The sequence below is a fragment of the Pelodiscus sinensis genome, chromosome 5 (genome assembly GCF_052426305.1).
Source record: "Pelodiscus sinensis isolate ZL-2025 chromosome 5, ASM5242630v1, whole genome shotgun sequence".
Taxonomy (NCBI): Eukaryota; Metazoa; Chordata; order Testudines; family Trionychidae; genus Pelodiscus; species Pelodiscus sinensis.
In genome coordinates this window covers 43,689,834-43,717,325 of record NC_143056.1, presented here as the reverse complement: position 1 = coordinate 43,717,325, position 27,492 = coordinate 43,689,834, and the positions used below count along the sequence as shown (strand labels likewise).

The 27,492-nt window shown below is 49.8% G+C and overlaps 1 protein-coding gene across 4 annotated transcripts in view; it reads left to right on the top strand.

Annotated features, from left to right (window-relative positions):
• FLVCR2 (FLVCR choline and putative heme transporter 2) overlaps positions 1-27,492 on the top strand; it is a 61,166-nt gene that overhangs the window by 15,929 nt on the left and 17,745 nt on the right. For all 4 annotated transcript variants that reach the window (XR_331640.5, XM_006117772.5, XM_075926850.2 and 1 more), the window contains exons 3-5: positions 3,074-3,214; positions 16,972-17,039; positions 18,595-18,698. Coding sequence is in view for 3 of the 4 variants with exons in the window: in XM_006117772.5 (XP_006117834.3) it covers positions 3,074-3,214; positions 16,972-17,039; positions 18,595-18,698 (313 nt within the window). In the remaining variant the exon portion in view is untranslated. The remainder of the gene's footprint in view (positions 1-3,073; positions 3,215-16,971; positions 17,040-18,594; positions 18,699-27,492) is intronic.

Genomic DNA, 27,492 nt, shown 5'->3' with positions numbered 1-27,492 from the left:
ACAGCTGATTAAAACTGAACCTGAAAAGCTCAGAGGTGATGACAGTGGGCAGAACAAAGCATTTTGAAAAGTTTACAGCCATCGTCTTTTGGCTGTAAGGCACACACCCACAACTGCTCAATTTGTTCAAGAGTTTAGGAATATTGATAGATTCTTCACTGAGGGTGTGTTACAGTGCACTCGTAGCTCAAAATAAGCTGCTCAATTTGAGCTATGCAAATTGCATAGCTTATTTCGAGTGTATTTCAAAATAGTTGATTTCAAAATTTGACGCTGTGTAAATACAGCTATTCTGAAACGTCCCTTAATCCTTGTAGAACGAGGTTTACAGGGATGTTTTCAGGGGCGTCAGAATAGCGAGCCTGTTATTTCAAAAGCTATTTTGAAATAATGAGCTTGTTTAAAAGATGCAGAATAGCTATTTCAGGATATTGGAAGTATCCCGAAATAGCGCCGCAGTGTAAATGTACCCTGAGACACTAAGCTCTCATGTGGCATCTGCATTTAATGCTTTGTAATCTCTCCATACTGATAGATGATGTCCTCAGTTATTTACACCTTCACTTCTCAGGTGGACTACAACAATGCAACATACCTAGGAAACGCTAACTAGAATAGAACAAACTTAAAACAACAACAAATAGTCTGGTAGCACTTTAAAGACTAACAAAACATGCAGATGGTATCATGAGCTTTCGTGGATACAACCCATGTCATCCTAAGAAGTGGGCTTTACTCATGAAAGCTCATGATACCATCTGCATGTTTTGTTAGTCTTTAAAGTGCTACCAGACTATTTGTTGGGTTTTAAGTTGATCCTGTTACAGACTAACTTGGCTACCCCTCTGATGCTTTAGTATAGAAAACTGCAGCATGTCTCCTCAGCAGTAAACGTCAACACAAGCAAACCTGTCTTCTATTTACCCATGGAATTTCTGATCAAATTCAAGGTCTTGGTTCCTTGTCTTGGAGGCATTGCATGGTCTGGATCTAGCATATCTAAAAGATCAGAGCTCTGAGATGAAGATTGTGGTTGACAGCTCTGCTCCTCTGCCACAATGTAACTCTTTACAATAAGGGTCTATTTCTTTGGGCAGGAGACAGAGCTTTATTGAGAGCAGGTCTGAGACTGTGGAATGAATTTCCCCAAGAAATAAGTACCATAGCAGTGTACAGCTGGCAGGAGCCTTGCAAGGTCATCTCATCCACCTTGTTATACTGAGGCAGGATTAAGTATAGTTAGGCCATGCCCAGTGGGTGTTTGTCTAGCCTGTTCTTATAAACCTCCAGTCAGGAGGATTCCACAACCTCCATTGGAAACCTGTTCCACAATTTAATTACCCTTATGGTTGGAAAGGTTTTTTTTCCTTAATATCTAATCTAAATTTACCTTGCTTCCAATTTGCTTGTTGTCCTTGGTGGTTAAGAAAGAACTGATCACTCTCATCTTCATAACCACCCTTAGCATATTTGAAGACTGTTAGCAGCCCACCAGGCCATCCCAAACCTCCCCTGCCTGCCACACAGATCCCTCTACCTCGCTCCTGCACCCAACCACCCAGCCAGACCTTTACCCCCATCCCACTCCTGACCCATTTTCTCATCATGAGTGGTTGGCTGGTGGTCCACAGAAAGGTCTGCGTTGGGTGGGCTGTGGACCAAAGAGTTTGAGAACCACTGGTATAATGCATACTTAAGTCCACACTCTTTGTCAACAATAAAAGGAGGAGAAAAGACAAAAGTCTCACGAAGGTGGAAGTTTTTTGTTGGCAAAACTGGATGTTTTTCTCAAAAAAATCACATTATAATATGTACACTCACACTGTTTTTGGTGACAAAATATGCCAATGTAGACAAGGCCTAAGAGAAGAAACAATGTGTGACAGATATCAGTCATGTCATTTAACGTGCTACTTGAATGCACTCGGGTGATAAGCACAGTGCAAAAATCTATATGGAATCAAGTTATCCCCTGTATCCTTTGTCAGCCTGTCTGAAGTCCCTGCAATGGACAGGGCCTGTCAGAACTAGCCTAGAAATTGCACCATCAAAGAGCATGTGCAGAGAGGGTGCCAGGATCAATTGCTGGAGATCCTCAGGGGTTCCCTTCTCAGGGAAAATAGGGGGCCGTGACGTGATGCAGGGACAGTTGGGAGAGGAGAAGTCAGTAATCGGCAAAAGAGAGAAGGGCTTAAGGGCAGAAAGTGGTATAATGAAGCCTGGTAAACCATTAGATTAGAGGTGAGAGACCCTCGAAGGAGTGAATGGAAGACAGGTTTTTAGCTCGGCAAAGCAGAGCACTAAACTGAGACCAGTTGAGTTCTGTTTTATTGGAACCTTATTCCCCTAGCCATTCATCTTTCAACCTCCTGTTGTGCCCTGCCTGACATGCAGATTATGAACTCTCTGGGGTAGGACTATTGTTTTTGTTCCATGCGTATACAGTGCCTAGCACAGTGAGACCCTGTTTTTTGGTTGGAATTCTTAGGCATTTGCCTAATATAAATAATCACCTCTAGGGAGGTTGGTCAGACAAGCCTCAACTTGGAATGAAAGCCAGATCTCTGACCAAACAGAGCAGAGCACTGTTCCCTAAGGCACTAACCCTGACCAAAGCCTGGGGCCTGGAGTGGAACTTTGCACAGCATAGCTCCCACCTTAGGGCACAGGGCCTGCCATGTTTTCATTTCCAACATCCCTCTCACTCTGTCACTGCCAATTGCATATTTTGAAGTTGAATACTCTGTAGACAGAGACATTAATAGGCCTGTTAGTCCTCTGTGGGTAGGCCCACTTCTGAGCACTGAACAGATATAAAATGTCAGCTGACAGGCAATGAGCTTTCTCAGCTGCTTCCTCTGAGGGTGGAGGTTATGGTGCTGGAGTTTCCTTTCTCTTAGAGACTTTCTGTCCCTTCATATCCCTGAGGAAGCTCAAAAGGGAAGTTTAGAGCTGCAGGGGGAGTGTGTGTTTATAGACTTATTTTCTTGCCTCACTCCATAATATTCCCTCCACCCCCAACCCAGGTTCCCTGAGGCCCTGTGATTGACTGGTTCATTCTGTTTGTTTCCAGTGTTCCGGGAGAAGCCCCCGTTTCCTCCAAGCCGGGCCCAGGCCTTGAGCCAGTCAAAGCCACTGGAGGAATATTCCTATGTGCAGTCCATCCTCAGCCTGCTCCGCAATACCAATTTTGTCCTGCTGATAGTCACTTATGGTAAGATTCAGTTTCAGCTCTGCTAAGTGACAAGTAAGGCAGGAGATTTGTCTGCTACTGTGTGTGCCTAGATGAGTCCTCCCTGGGCAGTGCTGACCAATATCTGGCCCGGGCTGCTAGCAGGAGTCAGGTCTTCCTTGCTCACAATCCCTCCCACAGGCATATCTGCTCTCATGGGCAGCCGGTATCCTAGGCAGGGGAAGGCACTTCCTTCCCAAACTGCCTCACCTGGCCCCACCCATGTCCAGCTCTGTGCCATGCCTGCTGGCCACCTCTCTGGAGCTCTGGGGCTGCTCGCCTGCTGGCTCTTCGTACCTCTGGGGCTGGGGCCACGCTACGCACTGGCTCCCTGGAGCTCCAGGGATGGGGCACACGAGTGGGGGAGGGGGCAAAGGAGTTAGGGGAGGTTGGGAGGTGCTACAATGGGGCAGGGAGGGGGCAAAGGCCAGCAGCCACATTGGGGGAGAGGGGGTGAGGGGAGAGAAGGCTGGGCAGGGGCCAGGTGAGTGGGAGGGAAGCATGGGCTCTGGTGGGTGGGGGTAGGGAGGCTTTCCTTCCCAAGCCATGGTGTCTCCCACTGCCCATGCTTGCTCTGTTATAATATGAGCAAAGAAATGCTCAACTTCCATAACCAGTGGAAAGTGTGAGACCCCGTGTAACCAGCAGGGGAAGAGATTGTGCGGGGACTGGAGTGAGTATGGACATAGCCTCCACTGAGCCTCTTTCACTCCTACTCCCTAAATCCTCCTATGCCCACAACCCCTCCACTGTGTCCCTTTTACTCCTAATGCCTGCAGCTCCCCCTTGTGGCTCTAGCCCCTCCACTGTGCCCCCTTCATTCCTACACCTTGCACCCCATGTACTCCTAAACCCTGTATCCCCCTCCTGCACTCACATGGGGAAACTGACCCACTTGGATGTATAAAGCAGCTGGTATTGCTGCTCGCTCTCACACTGGACTCAGTCCAAGCATCACAGGGGTGCACAAGGAAAGGGAGAAGAACACGGCTGTTGATGCCTCAGCCCAGCCCAGGGGCAGTGACCTGAGTAGAGATGTTAAATCTCGATTAATGAATTAACTGGTAAAATGTTAGGTTTACCTAACATTTAACCAACTCAAGCGGGATCCTAGGCTGGGGATTGCTCCAGCCTGGCTGGAGCAGCCCCCAATCCATGGGGCTCCTGGCCTCAGCCCTGTGCTGGGGCTGCTGCTGGCTCCCAGCTCCTGCCGGAGCAGCCCCTCTCAGCAGCAGGTCTGGGCTTCCAATGGACGGAGATTGCTCTGGACATAGGAGCAGCACGTGCATGTGGCGGGCCCCCTGCGGGGCTGGAGCAGCCCCCTGCCTGTTGCAGGTGGGGAGTTGCTCCATCCTCCCCCCATTACTGGCAAACTGGTAAGAATTACCCAGGTAACCTTTCACATTCCTAGACCTGAGTTTAGGGAGCCCTGGTTTTGTGTATTGGGGAGAGGGAGAGAGAATGATTGCATGCCAGAGCATATGAGTGTGCTGTCTTTTTAAGATTGCACTCCAGCCAGGAGCCTGAGGACTTGTGTTTAGACACAAGCAACCAAAGGGAGCAGCGCACACAGATCCCCCCCTCCTATCTCCTCAGTTTGGAGGCCTTTGGCAGGGGGGTCACCCTAACATCAGCCTACCTCCATCCCTGCTGCAGCAGACAGGAGGGTGATCCTAGTCTAGAATGGGTAGGGGCAGTTCCGGGAGGAAGGAGAGGGACTAGTTCAGCAACGACTGCAGACATGGGACAGGGAGTGGAGGTACACCCCTGCCTCAGAGTCAGCTGGTCATCTAGCTGTCCCCTGCAGCTCCTGTCTCCTCACTCCCTATGCTACTGCTCACCTACCTGCCTGCTGCCTCCATCAGCCCAGCTGCTCTCTTCAGGTCAGGTGGGAATCCAGATACTGCTCACAACACCCCCTTTGGTGGGATGCCCTGTCTGGGGTCTCTGATGGCCATTCCAAAGGCCTGCCCTGAACAGGATACACTGTACATAAGAAAAGCTCTTCATTGGGATCTGGAGCACAGTCTGGGATCTCCAGCCCCCTCTCAGTTTTTTTTTTTTTGCCAAAACAAGTGGCTAATACAACATCTGGGTGAATAACAAGGGTTGAGGACAGTGAGATGCTCACTTTGGAGCTGCAAAAGGTCTGTTGGGTCATTTAGTCCTTTCTCCCTGGTGAGTGCAGCAGAGCTTTCTAGAAGTAACCCTCAGATGTCCCAGGTTACTCTGCCATGCCATTCTGTTCTTCTTCGAGTGGTTGCTCATGTCCATTCGAAGTAGGTGTGCGCACTGTGTGCACCGCGACTTCCGGAGCGTTTTCCCTAGCGGTACCCGTAGCGCCGGCAGGGCACCCCCTGGAGTGGCGCCGCCATGGCGGGGCATAAGTAACCCTGCCGGCGCTGCCCCACCTCAGTTCCTTCTTACCGCCATGACGGTTGTTGGAGCGTCTCTATCTCTCTTAGTCAGTCAGTTAGTTAATGGTTCCCATTCTTCTACCTTGATTGTAAATAGTTCTCTTAGTTAGTTAGGTTCTTTGTTTTTCTCTCCCCCCTCGGGGGTGAGGAATGCCAGGGCCGCAGGGCTTTAAGGTGTGCACTGCCTGCGGGAAGTTTATGCCCAGAGGCGACCCACACGACAGTTGTCTGAAGTGTCTGGGTGAGGGCCATCTCGCAGTCGCTTGTAAGATCTGCAAGTCTTTTAAGCCGTGCACGAAGAAGGAGAGGGTTTCCCGCCTAAAACTTCTCCTCATGGAGAAGATACAGATCCAATGGTGGACATCCTTGCCGAGGTCGCACCCACATGTTTGGCTTTGCTGCTGAACAAAACGATGGCCAAGATTACTAATGCCCTGTGGCAGACGCCGGCGACCTTGACCCCTACCTTAAAAGGGGTCGAGAGGCGCTATTATGTTCCACAGACGGGGCATGAGCCTAAGCACCTCGATTTGATGGGTTGTAAGGTTTACACCACAGGTGCGGTGCAACTTTGCATCGCAAACCAACAGGTGATGTTGAGCCGGTACGCCTTCAACACTTGGCTGGCTGTAGAAAAATTCAGGGACAGGCTTCCGGCGGAGGACTGTCAGGAGTTCGCGGCCATCGCTTCGGAGGCGAAGATTATTGCCCGGACGGCTCTCCAGGCGTCCCTGGACACGGTTGACTTGGCAGCCCATACTTTATGGCATCTGGGGTTCCATTGCTCCGTGGTTCCTGGCTGCAAGTTTCCGGGATTCCCCCTGATGTCCAGAATACTATCCAGGACTTACCCTTTGATGGCAAAACTTTGTTCTTGGAGCACACCGACTCTAGGCTCCATACACTAAAGGACACAAGGTCTACCCTTAAGTCCTTGGGCATTCACACGCCTGCCCCTCAGCGTCACCAGCTGCCCTATAGGCAACAGGGGAGGGTGCAGCCCTAGGTCCCCTGTGGGGATTACTGTAGGCGCTGCTCCCGGGCCTCCGTTGGAGGTTCCAGGGCGGCTGCGCACCCCCCCACGGGCGCTAGGGGTCGCTGTCGTCGCCCCAGGGCAGACAGCCAGTGGGGAGGACCCCACGTCCCTTCCCATCAGGCTAAGCCCCAATTTTGACACGCTGATAGAGAGTTGCGCACCAGTCTCCTACCCTGGCCCCCCGTTTGGGGCCAGGCTATCCCATTTTGCCCCTGCTTGGGCCCTAATCACAACAGACGCCTGGATTTTAACAATAGTAAATGGGGGCTATACCATCCCCTTCTTGGGCCGGCCGCCTTCCAACCCCCCTTCCCCGTCCCTCTTCAGGGACACCCCTCTCGAACACATCCTGCGTCAGGAGGTGCCCATGCTCTTTGCAAAGGGAGCAGTAGAGGAGGTCCCCCCACACCTGTGGGGACGGGGATTCTATTCCCGATATTTTGTTGTCCCCAAACCAAAAGGAGGAGTCCGTTCCATCTTGGACCTCAGATCTGAATAAGGCAGTCATAAAACACAAATTCAGAATGGTAACTTTAGCCTCAGTCTTTCCAGTGCTACAGTTACGAGACTGGTACGCAACTCTCGATCTCAAGGACGCGTACTTCCACGTGGCGATCCGAACCAGCCACAGGAGGTTTCTCAGGTTTACTGTTGGCCAGCACCATTTTCAGTTTATGGTGCTCCCTTTTGGCCTGTCAACGGCACCCAGAGTGTTCACCAAGTGCATGGCAGTGGTTGCGGCGTTTCTCCGCAAACAAGGGGTGCACGTGTTCCCGTACCTCGACGATTGGCTAATCCGAGGTGTCACTTACGAGCAGGTAAAGGCTCACGTGTCACTCACAAAGGCCCTCTTCCTAAAGCTCGGGCTCATGCTGAATGAGGAAAGGTCATCCCTGACCCCCTCGCAGCACCTCGAATTCATGGATGCCCTCCTCGACGCAAGGGTAGCAAGAGCTTTCCTCCCCAGGAGCAGGTTCCTCTCCATAGTGGAGCTGATTTCTGGGTTAACCCGGTTCCCTATCACGACCCCTCGGGTCTGCTCGAGGCTCCTAGGCCATATGGCTGCGTGCACGTACACGGTACACCATGCCAGAGTGAGAATGAGACCTCTGCAGGCTTGGTTGGTGAAGGCCTTCAGTCAGTCCCGGGGTCTTTGGGACTCGATCCTCACAATGCCACCAGAGGTCCTAGCCTCCCTACAGTGGTGGACCCAGGAGGCTGTGGTGTGCAGTGGGGTCCCTTTCAACGCCTCTCCCCCCTCCCTTACACTGGTCACAGATACCTCCGACCTGGGCTGGGGAGCACACCTGGGGCAGCACAGGACTCAGTGTCTGTGGTCCCCTACAGAACGAACCCTCCATATAAACGTCCGGGAATTACAAGCAGTGAGAAGAGCCTGCGAAGCCTTCCTGCCAAGGCTTTCTCACCGCTCGATCCTGGTTCGTTTAGACAATACAGCGGCTGTCTTCTACCTCAACAAGCAGGGGGGAGCTCAGTCACCTCCCCTCTGCCGAGAGGCTCTGTTCCTTTGGCACCTGTGTGTGAAACATGACATTACACCACAGGCAGAGTACCTCCCGGGCTGCAAGAATCTGTTAGCAGACTCTCTGAGCAGATCCTTTGGAGCCCATGAGTGGTCACTCAAGGACTAAGTCCTGTGTCAGGTTTTCTGCAGGTGGGGTTATCCCCTCCTAGACCTGTTTGCCTCGGCACACAATGCAAAGTGCCGGAACTACTGTTCCCTTCTGGGGCTGGGGAAACACTCCTCGGGGGATGCCCTAACAGCCATGTGGCCAGAGGGCATTCTTTATGCCTTTCCCCCGTTCCCTCTAATTTCCAGGGTGTTGACCAGGGCAAGGGCCTTTCGGTCCACAATCATCCTTATAGCCCCCAGGTGGCCCAGACAGTTCTGGTTCCCCATCATGGTGGACATGCTCACCAAGGATCCTATAGCGCTCCCTCCAGTCCGGGACCTTCTCACTCAACCCTGGGATGGGGGGACCATGGTTCATCCAAATCTCAGGTCTCTCCACCTAACGGCCTAGTTTATCCATGGCTGAACCAACCGGAAAGGGAATGTTCCCAAGAGGTTCAGATGGTACTCCTCAGTAGTAGGAAGCCCTCTACCAGATGGTCGTACGCTGCCAAGTGGTGGCGCTTCTCGTCTTGGGCGTCCCGAAGAGGAGTGCGCCTGTCCTCTGCCCCTGTCCCGACTATATTAGACTATCTTTTTGATCTTCGGTCTAGTGGCCTCTCTTTTTCTTCTATTAAAGTCCATGTGGCATCTCTCTCTGCCTTCCATGTGGGTACGGCAGGAGTTTCTCTTTCTCTAACCCGGTGGTTAAAAGATTCCTTACCGGACTGGAAAAACTGTATCCCTCAGTGAGGGCCCCGCTTCCTGCCTGGGACCTCAACATGGTCCTACGCAGGCTTATGTCGCCCCCTTTTGAGCCGTTGGCTACGTGTTCCCTGAAGCACATCTCGTGGAAGGTTGCTTTCATTGTGGCCTTCACGTCGGCTCGTAGGGTTTCCGAACTGAGGGCGTTGACTATAGATCCGCCTTACCTTGTGTTTTCAAATAGTAATGTGAGGCTCCGCCCTCACCCAGCCTTTCTCCCTAAGGTGGTGTCACCGTTCCACCTGTCCCAGGAAATTTATCTCCCGGTCTTCTTCCCGAAGCCCCACGCCTCCCCCTAGGAGCGAGTGCTCCATTCCCTGGACGCTAAGCGAGCACTAACGTTCTACATTGATAGGACCCCAAGCCTTTTCGCAGATCCCAAAAGTTGTTCATTGCTTTTGGGGACAGGGTGAAAGGGTTCCCTATTTCGACACAGAGGTTGTCAAACTGGGTTGCAGAATGTATCCGGGAATGTTACCAACTGGCTGGTAAGACCCCACCCAGGGTTACAGCACATTCTACCAGGGCGCAGGCGTCCTCGGTGTTCGGGGCTCAGATACCGATTACAGAAATTTGCAGGGCGGCCATATGGTCGTCCCTTCATACCTTTACAGCGCACTATGCACTAGTACAACAGGCCAGGGAGGACGCAGGGGTGGGCTCTGCTGTCCTCAATTCTGTGGTGTAAATATGTTGAGTTATCACTGTTACTGGCTCGTGCTTTCTTTGTGTTTACCTGTTTGAATAAATCTGTTGCGTTTATTCACCTTTTCCTATGACTCTTGTGGTCTGACTGCTCTGACCCCTCCTCCATGTGTGGGGTTGGCTTGGATGTCACCTACTTCGAATGGACATGAGCAACCACTTGAAGAAGAAAAGAACGGTTACTTACCTGTAACTGTTGTTCTTTGAGATGTGTTGCTCATGTCCATTCGACTCCCACCCTACCTCCCCTTCGTCGGAGTGTCTGGCAAGAAGGAACTGAGGTGGAGCAGCGCCGGCAGGGGTACTTATGCCTCACCATGGCGGCGCCACTCCAGGGGGCGCCCTGCCAGCACTACGGGTACCGCTAGGGAAAACGTTCCGGAAGACGCACACCTACTTTGAATGGACATGAGCAACACATCTCGAAGAACAACAGTTACAGGTAAGTAACCGTTCTTTTTCCCAGATCATGCAGTCCTGAACCATACCTCCTTTTGGTGGGTGTAAGTGTGTAAGGAAGGGAAAGGGATCAGATACTAATTAGAGTGACTCAGTGCTGGTGATAAGAAGGGCCTCTCAGTGTGAGTTTCTTTAGAATCTGATTTTCCTGGTATAATTCTTTCTTTCAGAGTCATTGGGAGATTTGAAAAGGCTGGCTAGTGATGGCACATTTCTTTTTGGTGGCTTGTGTGTGTTTGTTCCTCTGTTCACTTGGTTCTGCCTGACACCCTTGACTTTCAGTTCTCTAACAACAAAGATAAAATGACTGAGACTTTGAGGGCCCTTAAGCAAAACAGTTCTTTGTATGTGTCTGAGGGTTAGTCTACTACACATAGGCTGTGTCTACACTGGCAGGTTTTTCCGGAAAATCATGTGATTTTTCCGGAAAAACTTGCCAGCTGTCTACACTGGCCGCTTGAATTTCCAGAAAAGCACTGACGATTTAATGTAAAATCATCAGTGCTTTTCTGGAAAAACTATGCTGCTCCCGTTCGGGCAAAAGTCTTTTTCCGAAAGACTTTTGCCCGAAAGGGCCAGTGTAGACAGCATAGTCCTGTTTTCCGCAAAAAAGCCCCAATCACGAAAATGGCAATCAGGGCTTTTTTGCAGAAAAGCGCGTCTAGATTGGCCATGGATGCTTTTGCGGAAAAAGTGGTTTTGCGGAAAAGTGTCCTGCCAATCTAGACGCGCTTGTCCGAAAATGCTTTTAACCTAAAAGTTTTCCGTTAAAAGCATTTCCGGAAAATCATGACAGTGTAGATGTAGCCATACAGTGCTATAGCAGTGCATGGGTGCAGCTGTGCCACTGTAGTGCCTAATGAAGATGGTATCTACTCCAATGAGAGAGTATTCCACCTCCCTGAGAGGTGGTAGTCAATGTTCCCTCTAATTTTTTCCATCCATTTGAAGAATAAAGTTTATGTGCACTGAAGGATGTGTGTGCATCACCATAGAAATAAATGCTGCCAGATCTGGTTGCTGTGGGCACTTTGCCAATCAGCTGGGCAGCATTTGAATCTCTCCTGGGTGGATGCTAAAATGCTCAGCAACTTTATAGGTGAAACCCTCCTGTTGACATAGAACTGTCTACATCTGGGGTTAGGTTGATATAAGTGCATTGCTTGTGTGTGTATACTCCACAGGTGAACATGCATTGTTTGAAATGCAACTTTGAGCCGAAACCACTGTAGGGAGAGAACATGTGTTAACTTTTCATCCACCTTCTTTCTATTTCTGTTGCTATCAGTTAAGTGACCCTTAATAAACTGTGTTACAGAATTGGGGGTGAAGTGAGCCAGCAACATTGCTGCTAGATCCTCATCTTGTGAAGAGCAAGGTTCAGCATTGGGGGAGGGGAGGTGGATATTCCTGCTGCTGGCTCCCATTGCAGTGTTTTCCCAGATGTTCCTCCTATCTTATCTCTCAGAGGTTACTGACCCACCTGGTGGCTTTTGGAGTGAATGGTGTTTCCTGTACAGAGAGCATGTCAGGAATTGATAACGTGCTGATCCCTTCCCTTCCCTTGCTGCTGTGTTTCTCAGGAGTTCCTACCACTCAGTCTGGCTCAGTTTCCCTTGGGGCCATGTATGTGTCTGTCTGCTGGATATATTTTACTCAAGCTGGATCCCTGGACCACACTTACCATGATCTAGATCAGTGTGTTGGCAGAGGCTGGACTTGAAGGAGGTGGATCTTCCCTCTGGCTGCTGCTCCTGCACTACTAAAGGCTTTTCACTTTCAAGGTTCTTCATAGATGGTGGTTGCTGCTCTATTGTTACGGGAAACTGAACCACATGGCGGGGTGAGGGCTGCAGAAGGGGAGTCAGTGTCAGAGTGGAGATTAGAATTTATGAGTTCCTGTCTCCCAGTCCTGCGTGTGGGCTACTATATTGCTCCTTTCTACTGTACCCTGGGGTGCTTCCTGCCTTCCCTCTGCCTTTGAGAGGGAGAAAGAGACAGAGAGAACAGTGTGGGAATTTTGCACTTAACTGGGCATGAAGGATTACAGCTCAACGCAGGGGCTTTAAAACTTGTTTATCCCTAGTATAGGGATGCATGGGCTGTAATAGGTGAAACCTATGAGCCTTACCAACTGTCACAATGCTCCCTGAAGCCTTAAAGAAAAACCGTCTGCAAAGATGGTGAAAGACTTTCTGAGAAGAGGATTGAATTGACCATTATGGGTTTAGTCCATATGGGAAAGGTTTCTCAGCATAGCCTATGTTGAAAATGTAAATCAGTAGAATAATATGTATATGACTCACACCAGAATAAAAGTGGTCACACAGTAAGGGTATTGTACCCAGAGCTTGAAATAAACTAAGCAATTTGAGCTACACAAATTGTGTCACTTATTTTGCGTTAATTTTGAAATAGCTTATTTTGAAATTTGGTGCTGTATGCACAGCACCAAATTTCAAAATAGAGTGCTATTCTGAAACGTCCCATTCTCCTCATGGAATGAGGTTTACAGGAACATCGGAATAGCGAGCTCGTTATATTTAGAAATAACAGGCTTGCTCTAAAGATGCGGAATAGCTATTTCAGGATACTGCAAGTGTCCCAAAATAGCTATGTAGTGTAGACGTAGCCGAAGAGTTGCTGATTTTGTGTAGCTTGTGTCCTTGGAAGGAGCATAAGCTAAAGCAAAGTGACCCTTATAGTGGAAAAGAAGTGTCCACATGGGGGTAGGATTACCATCTCTTTAAGGCTTCAGTAATGTTTTGTGTGTGTGACTGGTCACTCTTTCCCCATGTACACAGTGGTTTGGGAAGGTGCTGTTACTGCTCAGCAAATAGTTTAGCTCTTGTTCAGTTACTAAGACTTCCTGCTGGCTATTGCTGGGGGAAGGAGGATCAAGCAGGTTCCCCATTGTGAGGAAGCCTCCAGCTGGGACCCTCTTTGAGCTCACTCTTGGTCATTGGCATTGCAATGTTAATTGGATCTGAGCTCCTCAGGGGAAGCCCTGTCAACCCAGCAGTAATCTGGGTGAGTAGCTAAAGTTCTGCCTTGGTGGGGTGGAGTAAGTGATAAATGAGGGTAGTCAAGAATGAGTCAGACTCTGAGCTGTTCACTGACCCCAACATAGCCCAGGCCAATCATTCTGTGGTTGTCATGCTTGGGCAGAACAAGGAAGTGAAGAGAGCTCATTTGTGAGCTGCACACCCTAATGGGCTGAGAAGAGTGATTGAGTTAGAGCAGTTGTCACCAACCAGTAGATCAGGATCGACTAGTAGATCTTGGAGTCTATGACAGGTGATCCTGACTGGTTTGGCTCGGAAGCTCTCAAGTGCTGGCACTTCAGTTGCCCCTCTACCCACTATGGGTGTGTCTAAACTACATGGCTCCATCGATGGAGCCATGTAGATTAGGCTGATCAGCAGAGGGAAATGAAGCCGAGATTTAAATAATCGTGGCTTAATTTAAATTTAAATGGCTGCCGCGCTCTGCCGATCAGCTGTTTGTCGGCAGATTGGGGCAGTCTGGACGTGCTGCTGTCGACGAAGAGCTGATCATCAGCTGGTCGGCAGAGCGTGGCAGCCATTTAAATTTAAATGAAGCCGCGATTATTTAAATCGCAGCTTCATTTCCCTCTGCCGATCAGCCTAATCTACATGGCTCCATCGACGGAGCCATGTAGTTTAGACACACCCTATGTGTGGGAGGGAGAAGAGGGGTGCTGATGTTTGGGTGTCCTCCCTTTTCCCCACTTCTCTACCCCACCTCCACACACAGAGAGAAGGGGATGGAGGGAGCTTGGCGATACAAATATGCAGGGCTCGACAAGTAATATAATCTACTCGCTTGTGGTGAGTAGATTATAACCAGGAAGAGCTGGTGCAGAACGATCTGTGCATGAGCAAAGCACAGAACCGCGTGACTGGCGAGCTGGGCTCGCCGCTGATTGGCGAGCCCTGCAAATCTGTCACACATACACTGTGTGTGTCTGTCATTCTCACAAACACACACACTCATCTGCCCACCCAGCACATACATGGGGGGTTGTTGTTACTTCTTTTACGGCTTGCAAGGTGGGTTATTTTTGGTTTTCGACTGGTCTGTGCATTTAATAATTTTCATTTCTCTCTTGCACTTAAATTTAATTATTTGAGTAGTGAGTTTTAAAATGTCTGACCTGTCATGCCTGAAGTAATTATCCCCATGGTAATTGCTGCTCCTGGAAGAAGCTGGCACATTCCTGCAGCCCCTGAGAAAGGTAAAGCTGGGAGTCTCCACATGCTGTCCTTGCCTGCATACACCACTCCTGCAGCTTCCCATTACAAACACCAATGGCTAACAGTTATTTAGTTCCACCCATATGCTCCTTATCTCAAGGTCCCTGCCAGAGTCAGCATTCTATCCTTATCTCCATATGGAGGCGAGAGGCGAAGGCAGCATCTAATTACAGATCTCGCGTTGTCAGGCCACAGACTTAGCCTGACTCTTGCTCTCTTGTTAACAAGACCAAGATGGCTGCACACAAATTCCCTTATTCCCTTTTCCTGCCTCCATGCCCCGATGCATTAGAGCAGTGGTTCTCAAATTTTTTGGCCCATAGCCACCCTGCTCAAGAGAGACCTTTCCACGGACCACCAGCAGTGGGAGATAGGATGTAGGAGCAGGTTGAGGATGGGGGATCTGTGAGGGAGAGGGGGTGGGTGCAGGAGCGGGATGGGAGTGCAGGATTTTGGTGGGAGCAGGGTGCATGATGGGGATGGGGGCACTTATCTGGTTCTGTGCTTCCCACTGCTCCCATTGGCCATGATTTGAGCCAATGGGAGCAGCGGGGAAAGCCTTCATGCGAGCAGCTTCCTGTGCTGCTGTTCCCCCAGCCAGTGGGAAGGGGAGTGGCAGCATGCAGAGCCACTTCCTCCTTCCATAAGCTGGATCCGACATGCAAGGCTCAATCCTCACCCCCCATAGCAGGAAGCTGGTGCTGGCACTCCAACCTTGTGGGGGTGGGGAGAGAATTGAGCGCCAGCACAAGCTCCCCGCTGCAGGGGAGGGGCAAGCCCCAAGCCTGTGGCCCACCTGCAATGTAGTTACAGACCACACTTTGAGAACCACTGCCCTAGAGGGAGAAGGTTCTGGAGATTGGGACCACTAAGATCCCTATTACCTCTAAAAATGTGTACAACCTTCTCTTCCTCTGCCTCCAATTCAGATAAAAAGCAACTCTGAAATTGCAGAGTTCAGCCCACCTACTGACTGAGATATAGCTTGCTTTGGTTGGCCCAGCAGGTCTCCCATTCCTCCAGATGTAGCTGCTTTGGTAGCTGCCCGGCCCAAGGCAGCCAGCCATTCTGCGAGCTCTCCAGCCTCGCTGTACAACACTGTGCCCCCATGCTCAGTGCCTGATGCCTGGGCCTCTTCTGCGTCTCTGGATTAGAACAGAGACTCTGTCTAGCTCCCCAACCTTTCTTCATCCAGCAGTAGGTTTGCCAATTTTCTACTCACAAACCTGAACATCCTTGCCCCACCTGTCCTCTGAGGCCCCGCCCCCGCTCACTGTGTTCCAACTCTCTCTCACTCACTCACCTTGTACTCACTCTCTCATTTTCACTGGACACTGGGGTGTTGGAAGTGGGAAGGGTTCTGTCTGGGGAGTGCAGGCTCTAGGCTGGGGCCAGAAATGAGAAGTTCAGTGCTGCAGGGGGCTCTGGGCTAACCCATGGGTTAGGATGAAAGAGGGGATGAGGGCTCTGGCTGGGGGTGTGGGATCTGGGATGGGGCAGAGAAGAGGGTTTGGAGTGCTGGAGGGGGCTCCAGACTTGGAGGTGGAGCCAAAGGGGTTGCAGTATGGGAGGGGGCTCTGGCCTGAGGCAAGGGTTTGGGAGGTGTGAGGGGGTACAGACTCTGGGCTGGGGTGTGGGCTCTGGGATGGGGCCATAAATAAGGGGTTCAAGATGTAGGAGGGGGCTCTGGGTTGGGATTGAGAGATTTGGAGGGTGGGAGGAGGGGCAAAGATGGGACGGAGTTGGGGCATAGGAGTAGGTGAGTGCTCTGGCTGAGGGTGAGGAGTTTGGGATGTAGGAGGATTCTCTGGGTTGGGACCAAGGGGTTTGAAGGCAGAAGGGGAATGGGGGTAGGGGTAAAGGGTTGGGGCACAAGAGGCGGCTCAGAGGTGAAAGCTTTGCGGGGCACTTACTTCATGCAGCTCCTGGAAGCAGCGGCATGTCCACCCCTTCCAACTTCTATTTGGAGGCATGGCTAGGCGGCTCTGTGTGCCATCCCATCTGCAGGCATCACTTCTACAGTTCACATTAGTCAGTTCCCAATCAATGGGAGCTGCAGAGCTGGTCACTGAGGCAGGGGCAGTGTATGGCATATAGGAGCCATAGGGGGGATGCACTTTCTCCCTATTACAGATTTCAAAGAAAGGTTTTACACAGAATTAAAGTTTCTTTATTTTGGAGTCTAGAAATTACTCCACTTAACTGTTTTCCTACACATAAGAGCTGGGGGGGGGGGGAGGGGCATGCCGCTGCTTCCAGGAGCCGGTGGAGAGCAGATAGAGAGACTGACTTAGTCCTGCTGTGCTGCCGACCGGACTTGTAACAGCCAGCTCAGCAGTGCTGACCGGAGCTACCAGGGTTCCTTTTGTGGCCTGGTATTCTGGTTGAAAAACAGGCGCAGAGAATGGCAGGCTGTGAATGTGCTGTGCTTTTATCCCCCCTCTCAGGTTTGAACACTGGTTGCTTCTACGCTCTGTCCACTCTGCTGAACCGCATGGTGATCCAGCACTATCCAGTAAGTGCCTTTGATGTGCTCTCCTGCAGCATTGCTGTCAAAAGAAAGCTCTTAACCCATGTTCCACGGGTCACTTGTGGTCCAGTAAGAGCTGTAGCGTGACATCCCAGCTATATGGCACAGGATGAGAATCACTGGCAGAAAGCATGATGCAACAGCACCTGCTCCTGGGTGAGACTGGCACTGGAGCTACTGTGAGCTTCCTTTGCCACCAGCCAGTGCTCTTATCCCTGTTCTTTACAGCTCTTTTCCACTGAAGCAAAGTAGACTAGTGAGCCCTGCCCCTGCACCATAATAAGCTGTGCTTTTGTGAACTTACCCAGACCATTTTTGTGTTCCATTCCCTACAGCAGTGGTTCTTACTTTTTTTCTTTCTGAACACCCTCCCAACATGCTGTTAAATCTCTGGGAGAGGGCCTTGGGACTTCAGCTACTGGGCCAATGGTGGAACTTCTGCCTGGTGGGATGTAATTCTCAGGACTCAGGCTGCTGGGCAGGCCTTGGGCACTTGCATAGTTTGACTTCTATTTTGAGGGCTTGGGCGAACTCTGTATGGTGGGGACCAGGGAGGGTGTGCCACCTTCAACCCCTGATTCATATCAGCAGGCCACTCCATGTTGCAGGGAGGTGCAACCAAAAATTATAAATCTAAGGGGATTCAGCTCAAAAAGTTTGAATACTGTTCAGGGTGCAGGGAGGGGATAGCTAGGAGCTGAGTGCAGAAAGGGGTCATAGCTCAGGGTGCAGGCAGAATGTTAGCTAGAGGCTGTGTGCTGGGAGGCCCACCTCTTCCTGAGGAGGGTTCTCCCCATCCATCTCCATGGTTGCTGCTTCCTCAAGGCCTTGCCAGCTCTGGAGCCAGGTCTCCACCAGGGACAGTTTTGCAGCTTCTTAAGCAGTCAAAAGTGGCTGGGAGCTGAGGAGCAGCTGCAGCCTTGGGAACCAGCAGGAGAAGGAGAAACATCAAGGCCCACTGCTTCATGGCACAAGCCATTGCAGCAGCTACCCTGAATTGCTTGGCTCCAGCTTCCTGCCTCCAAGCTAGCCAAGAGGCGTCAGGGAGAGGAGAGGATGGGAGTGTGGAGCCGTTTCCAGGGCTTGCCCAGTCTGGCTAGAGCAGTGTAGTTTTGGGGGGAGGCAAAGCCCCTTTTACTCCCAAAACTGTGCCCATAGATTCTGGACTTCTGCCCTGTGGGGAACCAGGGCTGGTGGAATCCCCCACATTTATTGCTCCTGCACCATTCAGTACATTGGCTTCTCGTGGTGGAATGGGGAGCTCTTCATAGCTAGAGCTTCTGTAGCTGGGAAAGGCTAGGACTGGGATACCTGGGAGCATTTTTCCCCTGGGGTTGGCTCCCCACACTGTTAAGTAGTTAGCCTACGTGCCTGGTAAATCTTGAGCCTTGTGTCTCTTGACCAAGCCGACCCAAAGACCAGTAGACAGGAAGATTTGAAAGGCCATCAGTATCTCCTCCTCTGAGGCCCTTTTAGCCATCTAGCCCCACTTGCTGTTGGCCATTAACTAGTTCCTGTATTGATGTGTGTCTTACCACAGGGGGAGGAGGTGAATGCTGGAAGAATTGGACTCACCATTATAGTATCTGGCATGGCTGGAGCTCTGCTTTCTGGCATCTGGTTGGATAAAACCAAAACCTACAAGTAAGACCCTAGCACTCTTTTCCCCACAACTTCATTCTAGTCTCTACCACATGGAAGGCAAACCCTGGGGGAGGCAGCTTTGCCTTCCAATGGCTTAACAAGGTGGGTGAAGTAATATCTTTTATTTGACTAGAGAGGAGCTTCTAGGCTTGTACAGAACTCTTCCTCAGGTCTGAGCGGGGGGGCAGGGGGAGTGTGTTCCCCAGATCCAATGGCCCTGCAGTAAAAGCAGGAATTTGGAGCAGTATGTTAGCTCATTTGGGGAGTCTTCTGAGGCTAGGATAAACCCACCATGCTTTTTGGCTTTGGAGCTACTCATACCTACCTTGATATACAAGGTAGTAGAGTGACTTCTCCAGGATTCCTGTGTGACTCTATTTTATTTTTGATGCCTTGATTTAAGGATTAATGGGCTTAGGTCTGGCCTGTCATGAGGGTAGAAGTTATTTATGTGTCAGAAACAAACACCCCTCCCATCGGGTAAGAATGTATTACAGAGCTGTCTTCTCAAGGTCTGTAGAGGGGAAGCTAAAAAGAACTGCTTTTGGGATTTGAAGCAGGGCCGGAGGGGCCTACATAGGCAGGGAAGGCTAAGGGGTATGAATTGTTGATGTGCGGGGAATATCTATGGGGAAGGGTAGATGGGAAAGCAGAGGCCTGGAACCTCCTCCCTTTAGGAGGATAGGGGTTTGTTGAGGGTGCATTTCTCTTAGGGGAACAGAGTGAGGCAGAGTTCAAGTTTGACTTCTCTCTGCCTTGTCTTATGTCCAGAAGCAGAGAGAGAGCAATGCAGTGTAGTGTTCTGCCCCTTCATGGCTCTGGTCAGGTTCCCAGCACCCTGGGAAGGAAGAGGGCAGAAACAGCCCAGAGCTGCTTTGCCAAGGCTGAGATAGTCCCCAGCATTGGAAGAATCGTACAGTGCCAGACCTGTTCTCTGCCTCACAAACCACCATCTGAGAGTCTCTGTTCTTAGTGAAAGACCCATTGAGTCCTATGCCCAGAGACACTTTGCTTGTGTTTGTGTGCGTGTGTGTATGTGTTCCTTTATTTAGGGAAGAAGCAGATGGAGTGATATGTGTGTGGGGGAAGGCAAGGATTTGGTACCTACAGGGACTCTTAGCTGTACATTCACAGATGGCCGTTGGCACCATGCTGTCTTTGTGTTGCCTGCAGCTTTAGTCAGAGCAATTTGAGGGCCAGACCTTATTCAGTGGGCAGGGGGTAGATTTGCCATTAAATAAATAGTGCTGTGGCACAAAACCTCCCAGTGACAAGGGTCTCCCACACTGGATCAGCAAAGCAAACAAATGACTCATTTTCCAGCTTTGTGCTGTATGTTTGTGTTGTATGTATGTTTCCTCTTGTGGTAATGCCAACAAGGTATTTAGCCAGCACATGAAGGCAAGGGACAAGTCAATAATGAAGTTGAATGGCCCATTAAGGAAAGCCTGCCCTGTCTATATACTTGACAAATCATTGGTCCTTTTGTTAGAATGCTTGCGTTGGCATAAATCCATAGTCCAGAGGCTGCAGCAGGAAAGAGGCAAAATGAAGATGTTCCCAGGGCCTTTTATGCCTTCTGCCATGTGGAGGGAATCCCATTGTTCTTACTGTGGAAAATTACAGTTCCCAAGATGGTGCCCAGGCACATGAGCCATCACAAGAGCAATTCACCTGTCTATGCATGACCATAGGCATGTGCAGCACATTTCATTAGGGTGTGCACCCAAAGAATTTTAAAATGTACTCTTTGACCCCCATTAGCCACACCCTCTGACTCCCATTAACCACGCCTCTGGAGGTAACATTCTCAGGGCAAGATGGACACATGACCAGAAGTAAAAGGTGTCATGTGACCACCCCCCTAAGGACTGTTTACCACCATCCTCCTACCAATAGGGATTAGTTTGGCCCCCACCAACCCCCCCTCGTGCAACTATCCTGCAATGGCATTAACCCAATGTGTGTGACATTAACTCGGGGTCGGAGGCTTAGAGGGGGAAGTGTTCCCTCTAAGAATTTCCTCCCATGAGTAGATTTTCTGTTGTGCACCAGTACTGAGTTCATGTGGCTTGTTTGGATGTGCCACTGGCACCCAAGTTAATAAATATCTTATAAACCTCTACCTTTTCCCCTCTGCTGCCATGTCTCCTCCCCTTGCTCCATCAGCTCCCCTGGTGCCTGCTGCCCCCCAACCTCTCACCCTCCTTTGCTGTCTTGACTCCTGCCCTTCTCACTGCCCTCAGCCGTTCTGCGACCTGCCCCCCTCCACCAGCCCTTCTCTCCCCCCTGTGCCCATTTCTCCAGTAGCCTCACTCTGATCATGTGAGCTACCGCTCCTCATCCCCGCTCCTAACACCTCCCTCTACACACCTGCCTTGCCTCTCTCCTCTGGTGCTGGTCCCTCCCCTGCAGGTGTCTGCCCTTCTGCTTCACCCCTAGAATCCCCTGCACCTTCCCTTACCCCTGCACCCTCCTGGTGCCCCACTTCCCTCACTGCCCCTGCCACCTTTTTCCCTGATGCCCACCCCCTCACTACTCTCTGCCCCTGTGCCCTCACACATGACTTACTCCATCCTCACCTTCCTCACACCCACCCCTTCTTTCAAGCCTTCTCCCAGCACCTACGCTTCCCCCAATGCCCTTACTCTCTCCTCTTCCAGCATCACCCTGTCTCCCTCCCACTGACACCTCCCCTCTTCTCTTTTCCTCATTGACTCTACTTGCCCCCTCTCCCCACATTTGTCTCTCCTCCACGCTGTCCCTTTGTGCCTTCCCCTTTCTTCTCCTGACCTGCTCCCCTCCCATCAGCACAAGCCCCTTCCTCTCCTATCCCTCTCCTATCCCTCTCCTCTCCTCTCCTCTCCTCTGCCTTCCAGCATGCAGGGCTTGAGTCTGCTGCGATCAGGCCCCAGAAGTCCCCGCAGCCCGGGCTCCAGACCACATGCCAGACCTGGAGCTGGGCTGCTCGGCGTTCGCAGCCCCAGCCCAGCCGCCATCCTGCCTTGAGCCAGGCTCTGCTCCCCCACTCAGCACGTCTCCTTCCTCCTCCGATCTGCGGCTGGCCGTTTTTAGAAATGGCGCTGCAACGCCATGCTGATGTGGCACCGCCCCCTCCATCATGCTGCGCATGATCCTGCCCTCGGCGCAGCCCCGGCTCCGTCCATCCGTTGTCGTCTGGTTTGACAGCTTCCCTTCCCTCGGCCCAGTACCTTCCCCAGCCGGGGTCAGCTTGCCGCGCCTCCTTGCTGGAGTCCCTCGGCCCAGTGGGGTCTTCTGGTGGGGCCATAAGTGCCGGCAGCGCCCCTACCAGTTCCAGTGCAGGAATGCAGAGCCTGGTGGCTCCATCTTGCCGTGCCAGTGTGCCCCTGCATTAGGGTGTGCCTAGGCACACCCAGCACACCCCGTGCACATGCCTATGTGAATGACTCTCAGTTCTTTACGGGTAGAAGTCATTGTCCACACGCTAGTTTGAACATTCCCAAGGTTTGTTAGTTGTGGATTGGCATTTCCCAAGGTCCATTGTGAGTCAAATACAGCTTGGTGGGCCATCCAACTGTAAAGTACCTCCAGGATGTGCTGGCTAAATACTTTGCGGGCATTACTCCAGGAACAAACATTTGAAATCAGGCGTAAAGCCAATACTCATAACTTCAAATACAAAAATGATACATGCATTCAAATAGCATAACTAACAAATCATAATCTTCATAGACATCTTACATGCTACATTTGATACAAGAATTGTTGCAAATATATAACAGTGGTTGCAATAGTAATCTATATGGTCATATTTTAATTAGATAAAATCACACATCATCTATACTTTTAATTTTTTACACATTTTTCACTTTAATGTAATACAAATACATGCTTTCATCTACACCAGAAGTTCTCAAACTGTGGTCCAAGAACTCCATTCAGGTGGACCAAGGAAAGTTATTTTTTTTATAAAGCGCTCTTATCCAAAGCACTTTACAAAAGATAAGTAAAGGTACAAGCAACCTTTTAAAAGATTATTAAGTAGTCCATTGAGACCCTCCGTAATTTTCAGGTGGTCTGTGGGGAAAAAAAGTTGACTACAGAAACAGTCAAGGTACCTCACGCTTTCATTTACTTATTACTTATAATATAGGAGGAGGATGAAGGGGAAAAAAAGAATTGAAAAATAGGGAAGGGGATAAGAATGTTCTTTTTCTTGGCTGGGTCCTGGGGCAGGGCAGGCTAAAATGGAAGCTGAGCATAGAGCCTCACTAACTCTAAATCCGTCACTATTGGTGGGAGTCTGTTGCCCTAGTCCCTCAACCTTTAGGCAACAAGCTTTGACTGGCCTAGTTATAATGAGCCCCTTGTATGTCCATCAGGGATCTGGGTGATCTGCTTCCCCACAACAGCTGGTGGTGTTCAAGTGGTGCTAACCTGCTTTCCTTGCAGGCCAGAGTAGCCAGGGCTTTATTCTAATAGTAGGAGTTGGGAAGAAGGCTGTTTCCATGTCCTTGCACTTCCAGGGCTCACTATAGCATTTATTCTGGCTCTGGTAGATAGGGTTGCTAGATGGTTTCAACAAAAATACTGGACACACTTGACATTACATCACAATCTACATTACATCTTATTTAGAAAATACCGGACATTTATATTTTCTCATTTATATTTTCTCAATTTGTTTCCCGAACAGAGAGCTCAAATACTGGACTGTCCAGTTCAAAACCAGATACCTGGTAACCCTACATGGTAGAGTGGGATATCCACAGCAAGGGAAAGCTTCTCAGGACCTGGCTGGGTGTATATATTTAGGTCCCACAGCTTGTTTGGGAATTCCCAGCTGTAATTCCAGCCATAAACACTGGCAGTACAGGCATCAAGTCTAGAGCAGAAATTGAACTGTTGGGCCAACCCTGAGATGGCAGATGAGGACTCATGGGAGTGTGAGGAGCAAGGAGAGACGCAGGAGAAATGATCACTAGACAGGCCGGCCAATCACTTATTGCTGTTTCTGGATGGCTGTGTGCAGCTGAGCTGGGTTAATGTGTATTTCTTTTGGCAGCAGTGGCTACTGTAGCCCTAGGAGGTGGGAACACATTGTTGTCACTAACTGCATGTTCTATAAGGGCTTGTCCAGAGATCTTATCCAGAGATCGACACTCTGGAGATTGATCTTTAGTGGGTCTACTAAGCACTCCCCTAAATCAACCACTGACTGCACTGCCCTGACTCAGCGGTACTCCCCAGAGTCATGAAGCGTAAGGGAAGTTGATGGGAGAGAATCTCCCATCAAACTACCGCTGTGGGTACGCCACAGAAATGTGCCTTGATGTACGCTGACTCCAGCTACACTATTCACGTGGCTGGAGTTGCTTACCTTAGCTCGGCTATCTCCCAAAGTGTAGGCCTGGTCTAATTTGCAACCACAACAACTCTGTAATGCAGGCAGTGTGGCCCAGATGGATGACACTCCCAATGGAGCTAGATTGCTGCACCAAGATCACAATGTAAGAATTTGTGGTTACACAAGAGGGAGTTGGGAATCCTCTCTCAGCAGTGGGAAAATAATCCCCAGTTTGTTTGAAGGGTTGTGGTCACCTGGAAGGGGCAGAATAAGCAGGTTTGGCAGTGCTGGGATGGGCAGTGTTGTTCTGTGTGCACTGAATGGGTTAAATTAATCTCCAGTGTAACTCTGCTGATTAACTTTCAGTAAATAGTAGGATAAACATAGCCTAGTGTGAGGCCAGGAAATTGGACTGGCTCTTGCTATTCATAGGGGTTTCTGTAAAACAGCACATATTGACAGAATCTTTCCTCTGAAAATAAATTTAAAATTCTGAAAAAACCTGGTGTTTTTTTAAATTTACAAGTCCCGAGAGGCTAGATGCTAGGGTGACTGGGGTGGGGGTGGGGGTGGGGGGAGAATTGGTACAGTGTCAAGGTCCCAAAGGCTGGGCCATGAGAATCAGGAACCAAACTACCAAATCCTGTGATACTTGCCAAGCTGAATGAAAAGAGTGAATCTCCCCTCCCCCTCCTTTTACCAATGTGTGCTATTTACCTTTGAATTTACATGAAAGACTAATGCCACTACTACATCTGCTTCGCTGTCTCCCTTAGCCAGGAATAGAATGGCCACGCATTCGCTCCTCTCATCTGTCAGGAGGGTCTGAGAGGCAAGCCCTAGGGTGTCTGAACTGCTGTCTTTTTTTTTTTTTGGAAGTCAGGATGCATATTTCATTTGTGAAAACTTGGGTTATGCTCTCCCTGAATGTGGCCTGCCAGAAATGAAGAGCTTCAGCAGCATCTCTAAGTACAGAGAGACCAAGACTGCTCTCAAAATAACTCATTTTGGTCTGTAATTTGGTTCCAAGGGTGGGTCAGTGGAGAATGTGTTCACTGTGTCGTGTGTAATTTCATCTGCAGTCGGATACAGTCTGTGGTGGGAACCAAAAATTCACTGCGCCCTCAAGTTTGTATCGGGGACTTAGATAGTGAGAAGCCAATGGTTTACTTTTGGGGGAATTAATTCTGCACCAATGTACATGTGTGGAATTCACAGATTTTTTTTTTTTTTTTTTTTTTTTGCTTCCCTACAGAAAAATTACTTTCTAGCAAGGAATCAAAGGTCGGAATGGTCATGTGTGCCTGAAAGAGCCAGGGAAAAGCTAGATCGCTGTAGGGAGACTTAAATGTCACAGACCAGTTCTGGGTCAGACATGTCCAGCCCTGCATCACTGAGCCCACTCCCTGCACTCAGAACCCCCACCACCAACCCCTTCACACTGGACACTCTCCCTTCACTGAGCTTACCCTTGCACCCAGCCCTTTACAGCCACACATGCTGGACTTAGCTGCTAAACCCAGCTGGACTGGGGGTGGGGGAAAGCGCTCTTCTCTTGCATAGATTGGCAAGGGCAGGGCCAAACCCACCCTCAGAAACCTTCCCTGGTTCTGCACCCCCTTTTTCGGCTTTCTGTCCCTATTCCTCTTCTGCTGCAGGGTGGCACTTTATGGAAATCTTTATGCATTCAGGCAGCCTTATATCCAGATCCTCCTTCTCCACCAAACCCCAGCCCTGCCGTCTGAGCCCCATCCCTCCTGCATTTGGACCCCCACCAAGCCCCTCCCCTTGCATCCTCACCCTTGCATTTAGACCCCCACCTCTGCACCCTGGCCAGCCCTGCTGAACCCCTGCACTTGAACCTGCACTTCAATGAGATACATTCCCATACACCTGCATCATCCTAATAAGGTCACCACCCCTCTGAGTCCCAAACAACTGCACACATACCCCATTCCACCAAGCCCCACACTCCCAGCATCCAGACCCCCTGCTGATTCTCCCCCAAAACCCATATTCCAACTGCCAAAGCCCATTCCCTCACTCTGCTTTGAACTGTATCAAATTCTTGCACAACAGTGTGGATGTGGACCTTTGATTTTGCAAAATCAGATGACAAGAAATTGACCTTAATAGATTTGACCTTATCCCATAGTGTAGACCAGGCTCTTGACACCTTGACTACAAGGTTAGTGAGTGTCAGAGTGCAAATCACATCTAATGCTGGGCCCCTGAGGCTCTTTACTGGACACCTTTGCTTTTCTGCAACTACTACTGCCCAGTTCTGCAGCATTTTTGTGGTATGTTCCAATCAGGGTTCAAACTCTTCTTCCTCAGGTATTAGGATGGGACCCATAGAAAATAACCTTAACTTACAATAGGAGCTTGATGTTGTAGCATGAGACAACACATCCTTTTCCACTGCTTGCACCAGTGCTTTTGATCAGTCAGTGGCCAAGACTGTAGCGCCTGAGCTAGAGACTGCTGAGTCAGGACCCAAAAACCTGACACATTAGCCATTATACAAACTGTGATTTCCCCCAAATATATACACAATTGTTTTCCCAATTTGGTGGATCTCTCAAGATTTGTTTGTGAAGATACTGACCCAGGATCCTGGATAAGCTCCCAAAAATGTAACTTCTTCCAGGGGGAGCCAGCAGCAGACAGGGGTTCAATATCTAGGAATTCCTTTTCAAAAATACAACATAGAACTGAGTAACTGGGAAAATTACGCACCACCAATGGGCGCCTGTGAGGCTATGTCTAGACTACAATGTTTTATCGGAAAAAGGTACGCAAATTGTACTCTGCAATTTTGTGTACCTTTCTCCAATAGTTTTGTCAGAATAGGCTTTTCCAAAATTTGGCCCATTTATAGTGGGCCATATTTCAGAAAAACCTCCTCTTTTGGAAGAACCCTTCTTCCTCATGGAATGAAGAAGACAAGGCTTCTGAAAGAGTGCGTCTGCTCTTCTGCAAAAAAAAAAAAAAAAAAGCAGAAGAGCAGATGCGTTCCCTGGACCTCTGGTATCCTGGAAAAACCCTGTAGTCTAGACATAGCCTGAGAAGCAATACTTCCTTGCTTTCAATGCATCTACTCTATATAGCAATTTGTACTTGTTTCTTTAGTATCCTGATTGTTAGTAAAATGAGTCTGAGCATAGACAAGAAACATTTAATGAAAGGAGGGAAGTCACCTGACATTAGGGAAAATGCTGCAAGCGGAGTTCACAATCATAAAACTGAGATTCTGATGCCCACTCTAGTGTGCATGCGGCAGTGCTTTCTGCTGCATGTTCTTGAGTTCTACAACAGAAAGTGCTTTTTTTGGGCCTCATACTGCTCCCTCACCATACCCCACTCACAGTGGTTGTTCTGTGTCATTGGGAATCCAGGGTTTAGGAGTACATCTCTGTGAGTTTGCTTCCCACTCGGGGAAGTAATTTGTACACAACTCCTGTC